The sequence below is a fragment of the Stylophora pistillata genome, chromosome 9 (genome assembly GCF_964205215.1).
Source record: "Stylophora pistillata chromosome 9, jaStyPist1.2, whole genome shotgun sequence".
In the NCBI taxonomy this organism is placed as follows: Eukaryota; Metazoa; Cnidaria; class Anthozoa; order Scleractinia; family Pocilloporidae; genus Stylophora; species Stylophora pistillata.
In genome coordinates, this window is record NC_142527.1 from 8770804 (window position 1) to 8779445 (window position 8642).

The 8642-nt window shown below is 37.1% G+C and overlaps 1 protein-coding gene across 1 annotated transcript; it reads left to right on the forward strand.

The window, feature by feature from the left end:
- Nucleotides 1–698: 698 nt before the first annotated feature.
- On the forward strand, nucleotides 699–2644 carry LOC148723087 (uncharacterized). Its single transcript, XM_088733965.1, has one exon. It carries the CDS (start codon nucleotides 764–766, stop codon nucleotides 1355–1357), a length of 594 nt encoding a protein of 197 aa, XP_088590091.1. The 5' UTR covers nucleotides 699–763; the 3' UTR covers nucleotides 1358–2644.
- The last annotated feature ends 5998 nt before the right edge of the window (nucleotides 2645–8642 follow it).

The following is an 8642-nucleotide window of genomic DNA, read 5'->3' on the forward strand; positions in this document are numbered from 1 at the left end:
AGGTGTCAAGAAAAATTAAATGTGAACAAATCTCCATTCTATCAACTTAATAATGATGACTTAACATCACAAAAACGTGTGTTCATCCGGGCTACGAAATTCTATGTAAATTATCACTTGAACACAAAAAAAATTTCAAGTTTTTTTACATCTCTCTCTAGTTTTTCTGGAACATGACTCAAGAAGGAATCAAGATCTTTAAAAATTATGATCGAGTTAGTTTCCTATAGTAACCAAATTCATTTTTCTTTTCTATCGCAGTTCGTTTGCACTGCAAAACCGTAATAACTTCACGGGGTGTTTAGAAGAAATAGAAGCAGTTTTTTTAAAGCTAAAACCCATTTCCTTGTACTCTGAATGGTCGAGAATTGCATTGGCTTTATGCCTCTAAGGAACAGGGAAACAATGAAGTATTCTGGGTCGATTCACAGAAATAGCTCAATCACTTTTACGCAAATTAAATGCCACTCGAATTTCCCTTCCTCAGGAAAAATGTTCTCCTTTCAGAGCAAAGTAGAAGATATTTTTCCTCACGTGAACGACCATTGCGATCAATCATTTCATCAGGAAACATGCATAATCATTAATCATCCATTGCGTTATATCGCTGTCAATCAAATCAATCCATTTAAACCACGGACTTCATTACAGTGCAAAAAATTAATGATAAGCGATGATGTAATATATAAATTTCTAAATAGATTTACTTTGTTCCTTAACTGCGGAAGTAGAGAGATGACTCTGAACATCATTAGCCAAAGAGATGAACTCAAAGGATGTGTTAGCAACAAATGACCGCTTTTCCAAATGGAAACTTTCATTAGACTACTCGCGACATCTGTGCATTAAAACGAGGCCGTCAGCATTACTGGGAAATACGTCGTTCAAGCCATTTGATGACGCTGGACAAGCAAAATGTTTTGGAAAAACTCACTATGGGTCATTTGACGACGGAAAGAAAAGTAAAACACGGTCGATGAGACCAGGGAATGATAACAGTGATCTGAATCAAACTCAAGCTCGTAAGGCCAATCAAAGATTTCAGAGAAAGCTCGGCAAAGAGAGCATGCGAAGGGCTCACGACTTTTCACTAAATCTACGGGCTCATACAGACAGAAAACCATGTTCAATGCCTTCAGATGGAGGTGGTGAAGATGGAAGTGGTGAAGATGTTTATAGAGCAGATGAAGACGATGCAAGATCTTTCTGTGATTCTGTTTCGTCCATTGCTTGCAGCAGCATGATGGACGAAGACAAACCGGAAAAATGGATCAAAGATGTTCCTTGGTCAGTTGATAAGCTTACAAAGTTCAATGCCATTGAAAATTGGCTAAAAAATGTACGCAAGCAGTTTTAAAGCGTGACATTATTATAAGATCACCTATATCTAAATTTTTTGAAACTTTGCTTGCTTTGTTGGATATTTTCCATGCTAATGGGAATTAAGACTCAAGATTTAGATTTTATTTGCATGCTGGAGATAGCTACTTCCAGAAGAGAGTATAGACGCAGCAAACCATTCCATTATCTGCTCTGTGGTTCATTGAGTTCCCGCAGCTCAGTTTTTATAAGAACTGACCTACATCATAGATTGTTTGAAAATTTCCTTGCTTATTTGGACGTTTTCTATACTTATGGAAGACTCTAAATTTAGATGTTTTTATTGCATGTAGGAGCTTCTTCCAGAAGAGAGTATAGACTCAGAAAATTATTCCATTTTCTGCTCTGTAGCTCACTGAGTTCCCACAGCTTCCGTAATCAAAGCTCAGTTATTTACAAATGTTTCGGTTACTTCATCATAATTGTTCCGTAGTAATTATTCAGAAAGTGAAATTCTCTTGAGATTCATGTAACTTTCTATACTTCTTATCTAGGGAAAAGTATGAGTTTTTTTTTTGAGATATGAATCAATTTCTAAGTGTTACGAGAAAATTTAGTGATTTTTCGTTGTGGATGTTTAAGCATATTTATTCGTTGTTTTCGGAATTTTAGCGTTCACAATCCATGCGAATTTCTTTCATTGCGATGTTTTAAAAAGATAAAAAGCCACAAGTAGATTTTGAATAGCCAAGTTAAGTTGTACAGCTGCATCTCAATACTTTTGTTGTTCGTTCTTTGTGAACTTTTAGGTTAATATAAGTGTTAATGGTCTTTATGGTAGTTGGCAGCTGAGTTTAAACTCGTAATTTCGATATTCTTTCATACGATAGTTTCCACACCAACCTTGCATAGGTACGGCAGAAACTTTTAATTACTTTTCCACTCCTATTTCCTAAGCTGCGCTATTGCAATTAAGATAGGTATATTTTCTATACCAGAGCTGTGAATTCTCACCTAAATTTCCTGTTTTAATGACCTCGCGTTGATTGCATCCGTCCTTTCAACTGAAGATTCTCTTCGTTGTAGAAACAGATGGGAATATTTGAGTAGTTTTCGTTTGACTTCAAAGGGATCTCTACCGCTTCTTTTGTTATGATGTTTAAATATGGTCGATTTGGATAACAATAGCATTTCACACCAGTTAGCTTATAAGCAGCTACCTTGTACAGTTTTGTTGACTACGTCCTTGATTACAAGCTTGTGTACGCTGGAGGTCATGTCACTTGTTAGCCTTGCTTAGAATAAAGTTCACTGTGGAAGCAAATGCTGTCTCATTCTTGACGTCCGTACGGCTCGCTCGAAGTAGATCTCCGTGTACCAGGACATCGTGACGGGTTTCCGTTATCGCTGCCAAGTGGTCTCTACCGAGTTAATTTCCTCCAGTTATCGTTGTTCCGTCCACGAGGGTTCAGTTTTCCAGTTTGGGCCGTGAAAACTTATCGTCACATAAGCCGTTCAATAGACAAACGAATAACTCAGTCATGTCACTGTTATCACTAAGTCTCAGGATATTTTCAGTCCTACGAGCAGCGGTTCTGATTGTCACGCTAAGGCAAAACTATATTACCATACTTAAAGAGACTGAACTAAAATAGGCTAAAGATTTTTAGCCTAAACCATCTATAGATCCAAGTGATATTAGCAATATCAGGGGAAAAGGAATCCTGCATTCAATGAGGCACTCACTCGATAGGCTTTTCTTGGAATATTTAAGGAACTTAAAAATAAACAAAAATTGGGTTAATAATTGAGAAGACTCTGACGTTGGTTTTCTTGACTCTTTCATAGATCATTTCGTTTCATAGATTGTAGGCAACGCAACTTATACAAGTGAAAGGAAGTGTCTTGACAAAAATTTAAAGCTCCCACAAGAGGGGATGTCCTCTCTTTGCTTCAAGAACTGGAAAAGTGGCTCAGAGAAACGATCACTGGATTCCTACTGATTTGAAATATGGTACAGAAAAACTCTCAAAACCTCATGTAGCTATTTGCTTATTGTCCTTCAGTAGTACTCTTGCTTGGAAGATCAGTTTTTAAACTCAAGCGAAGCCTTCGAGAAGAGAGTTGACAAATCATATTTGGATCGTCCACAGACCCAATTGAGTTTTGCAATGCCACAACTCCCATCCTGCTTAAAAAGAAAAAATAAAGATAAGAACAAAAAACAAAACAAAACAAAAAAAAAAAAAACAAAACAAATTGTGATGTTCAGTCCATTAGACTTGGTAATGAAACGGTTAATTAAACAAACATGTCCACCCTTTAGAAAATGTCCAGTCATTGCCCATTAGGCCACTATTACCACGTATAGGCCACCTCACTCTGCTCGTCAGGTATTGTAATTCAGATACACTTACAGAAGTCAATGTTTTGTTTTTCAAGTGTAACGAGGGGTCCTCCGGTTCTTGACTAACAAGCAAAACATTGCTGTGAAAGTTATTGGTATTTAAGTAACTCCAAAGGTTCCACTGTCTTTTTTTTTTCCATATATTTCGAGGCGGGAGACCAGTGTCAAATTACTTTTTCCTTTAATTAAAATACCTCACAAAAAAACAATCCTGATCAAACGTATTTGCCTTAGGCTTGTGCAAAAAAATTGACAAAAAAAAAACGTGCAACAGTTCATGCGTGATTCTGGCTGAATGATAAAAGAGCTTTCCTCTTGATAACAGGAAACAAAATAATGGTCTTCCGACACATTAAACCATCGACCGTTTGTCGCTGTATGCTGAAACCTGCAACTCAGTTTAATGATTTTCGAACAGGAAAAAAGGACCCACTAAGCTCCGACAAAACAATTATTCAAATCACCAAAATAGTCGATCAAGAACGTACGCACACATCTTTAGTCCGGATCTTTATTTGTGAATTGACGTCATCTCTATTGTCTACACTGTTCCTCACAATAACTGTCGACTGATGAGCACCAGAACTACTACAATAAGTTTGGAAGACTAGAAATTGCTTTTTATAATCTTTGAAGCTGGGAAATTTGACACTAGTTTGGAGAAAAGAAGATCTGGTAGATGAGTCCAAACCTGTTCAGATTAAAAATAACTGTTAATAAGGGACGGAAAACAGCAGAATCTTAGCAACAATACACCGTGGCAGGTCTCAAACGACGAAAGAGATTCTTAAAAATGTGACAGCATTTTCATTGTTAAAAATTGATAAAAACGGCGGTTTTATCGCGAAGTGTGACAAGAAAGAGCTTTGGCTGAAGCTTGTGAAACATGCAACGCTTACGCACTATGTTTTGTTACTCATCCATAATGCCCTGTGGCCGTTACATTAGAGACTGTTTGGAAGCGACATAAGAAAAAAATTTCATAACTTTAAGATTGGGGAGCCGCTCAAAACACGTATACCATCATGATACCTCGATGTTTAATTCTTGCAACTGAGAGACTGTGAGTTACACTCTTGGCATTTTAATTTAATAAAAAGATATATTGTTAGCTTTGTTTTCATCAAAACAAAGATCTTATTACCATTTTTATATATTGCCCGTCTCGTGGTAATACTTGATATGGCTTCGATGTAGATTATCTTACGTAACCTTTTTTCCTAAAATTCGAGTTTTCAGTGGAGCGCATTAACCCACTGTAACACCGTGCTGCGCTTGGAAATAAAACAGTCCCCTATTTCTTTAGCTGATGATGATAAATCCCTGGACTTGATGCTGGAGCAATCAAGGTTCGATAGGGAATCACAAAAAGATCTCTCTTCAATGTTATCTCGGAGTTTTTTGGTGTTTTTTTCGTGACTCAAACGCGGGAAAAGACTCCATGCTGTTTTGAAATCTGTGCAAACTGTCCTGCCACATTGAACAGAGGGATCAATTTGAGCTCGCGACCGATACTTCTTCTCCCGCTCAGTATTGAGACAAATAACTCTGTCAACACTTGTATCTTTTACCGGCCCCCTCCTTGAAACCAACTTTGGAAACCTTGTGCCACTCTGCAAGTTCTTGAATGAGATGTGTTTGCTGTATTTCACTGAGTTTAAAATCCTTTTTTCTCGAGTGAAACTTCCGTTTTTTGTTTCATTATCATTTTCGTCAACTAAAGATGTTCTGTTCAAGCGACCAACCAACCAAGAACGCCTTCCAATATTTGTATTTGAGCTCATGGTCGGTCCAACCTGACTGGAGGCTTAAAAACTTGCAAAGTGAGCAATTTATCTCCTACCAAGCGTCTCTTTATGTTAACCTTGACAGCTGCGACAACAAAGTATTACCAGCGTTTTTACCGGTGTTTGGCTACTTTGACAGCTACTGAAAAGCAACAAACCCATCCGACCGCGAAGGAGTGGCGAATATTCGTCATTACAGGACCTCGCCTGTGGAGTTGCGCCCTCGATTCAGTTGAATGGAATTCAAAACCAGAGTCAAGAGTGATTGGTAAAAAGCCAAGAAGAGTAGTGCGTTTAATCGAGACCTAAGGCAAGTTTAAGTGAATAGGTAAAATCTGGATGACGAAAGACTAATTGTGAACTTTAGGAAAGCCAAATGTAACAAAATGACAAATGATTGCTAGTTGTTCTTATTGCGGGGTACTCTTTTGTTTCAATTGGTATGAAAATATATTCAATTAAACCTTTTTTTTAGTAATTCTGATACTCCGTTATAAAAAGAGTCGAAGAAAAATAAAATGCTTTGCCGTCTTCTGTATTGCCTATTTTGCTGTCACATCTTCATCAAAATCGTTCAAAAAATAAAGTAAAGAATCAAAGAGATAAGTAATGATGGATTTTCAAACAGTCTCGCAAAGATTCAGGTCTGTGCGATGTTTCGTGCGGGAGATATTCGAAGACTTTTTTTACTCAAAATTTTAAGGCTTTGTATGGAGACACCATGTTAGTTGTCCCCCTGAGGGCCGCAAATATGACGGCCAGAGGTTAACAAAAACATATGTCATCGAGTTTTGCTATAGTAAGCCTGCAGTCGTCTTCTGAAAGCTCATAAACATCTACATGAATACTTATGCTCGGCAAGAATTGTTCAGATTGCGAAATATCAGATTGCGAAATATCACATTGCGAAATATTACTTCTTTAGCCTAGGTGACAATTTTCTCGGCCGCCATTTTAATGTGTCACGCAAAAGCTTTGAAATTCAACCTTGCTTTAACCTTTTTAATCTAAAAATTGACAAAACAAAAGTCTTCAACTGTTATAATATCTAAATAAGACCAAAATCTCAAAGAGATCAATTATTCCCTATATTTTTAATTTTAGTAACAAAGAATTAGAATTTAATTGTGAAGAATGTCAAAGGTAATTTCGTACTCAGAGCATGTGTCACGGAAACATGAAATGTATGGACCTTACAACCACCTGGCCGTGGAAGGTCTGGGTACGAGCCTTCGTCAAAGGCCACAACCGACGACTTTGATGGATGAAGTGTGAGTCTCGTGTTCCGTAAGTCTTACTTTACTTGATTTTCATCACCAGGTCAGGTGAAATTTATTTAATAAAAAATTATTAGGAGATTCCTCCAAGGGAACAAAAACCATCTAAAATGTACTCCGCTTCGTATCTCGTTTGATAGTAGTGCCCAACTAGTATGTGGGAGGCATGAGTTCGAATGCCAACAGAGTCTGAAATTTCTATTGTTAGTGTGCTTTTTCGAGATTTGCCGTCCAAAGTTAGCTTTTGGTTTGCTAGGGGAATTTCTCTGCAGCAACGAAACTCTAAAGCACTGACCAATGCATTGGTGGAAAATTTGAACTAGCTAGAAACAAGAATTTAATGTCAAATAGTGGTTGCCAAACGTCCATCGCGGCTCACTCGACTGAAAGCCGAAGTGTGAGGTTTAGAAAACTTGCAGAATTAGAAGGATTACCTTTGCCACAAAACAAACTTGAAATGGCAACGAACGTTGCGAATCATTAAATAATAAATTATAAAGGTCTGTGCTGACTGATCTTCGCTCTCTCTTTCCATTCCTCATTGATTATTATTTCTATCATTATTATCATTGTTACAATAGATGATGTGCCGGTTGCTATGGCGTAGTTTTATTTTATGGGGACTTTACAAGTCTGATGTTTATTATTTGTAACTAAGTAACCCGATTTTTAACATTATATCTTTCCCCCATTTTTTAAGCTCAAGATTCTGAAGATAGACAATGATGGCATTAATTATATCTATATAGGATATTACATGGCCGCACGGGGAAACGAATTTTATCTTCGTATGCTAGCTGTTAAGTATTTCTAACTAGTGAGCGAAGCTCACTCGTGAGAGATACTTTTATCACGAAAATTCGTATCTCCAAGTGGTCATGTTCTGTTTATTTTATGGATACTGATGAAATTTCCGCATAAAACACAACTTTTTTTTTTTTTTATTCATTTTCGAAACAGCAAAATAGTGCAATTAAAGTGGTCACCTATCGCAAAATACCTGTCGCAAAATGTTATCAAACTCGGATATAAAGTTATAAAGGAGAAATAAAGACAATAATAGTTATTTTTTCTGTTCCAAAAAGTCAAAATTCTAATGAAGAAGAGAAAAATTCTATAAAAGGAAAAGCGTATCTTAAAATAGCATCGTTTTAACGGGTTGATCATATTAGTAACCTTGGCGACACCAATATGCTCACACGTGAAAGATAAAAATAGTATCTTCACTGCGCGCCATGAAGATATGATTTTCTAGTAAAAGGGAAAATCCTGGTATTTCGTCAGTATTTATATAATAAATGTATATATTTTGCCAAAAATTTATTTTTTTTAGCAAGCGTATTTGTGTAGAATTTGGATCTTGATTTATTGGTTATTTCCCGGCTGGTGAGCGCGTACGATTCTTATTCACAACGAGTGAATAAAAATCGTACAAGCCAACTAACCTTGAAGTAACTTATTTATTATATACATACCGAGGTTCATAAGCGAACAGAACTCAGAGATAAACATATCTTTATTTTCTTTCAAAGGAAAGCAACTCGCGGTTAAGCCGCCATTCGGGAGTTGCACTAAATTATCAAGCGAAATTGCCGTTAAAGGGCAGAACTGGGTAGAATAAATTAAGCTGTCTGTCGAGTCACATACTAGTTGTGCGCGTCGTGTTAGAGTTCTGATAGTTGTGGCTTTGTGTGATGTAGGGTTGTAGGATGACTCGTCTAGTAATCTGTCGGTGTGTGTCGGTTTCCTGTAAACTGTCGTTCGTAATGAGTTGTCGCTGTAGCTTACCAGGCAGTCTAGAAAAGGAAGTTTGCCATTTTCTTCGACTTCTCTGGTAAACTGTATGTCAGT

Excerpts from the sequence above, each read along its gene's own strand:
- LOC148723087 (XM_088733965.1), top strand. The coding sequence starts at position 764 with ATGAACTCAAAGGATGTGTTAGCAACAAATGACCGCTTTTCCAAATGG.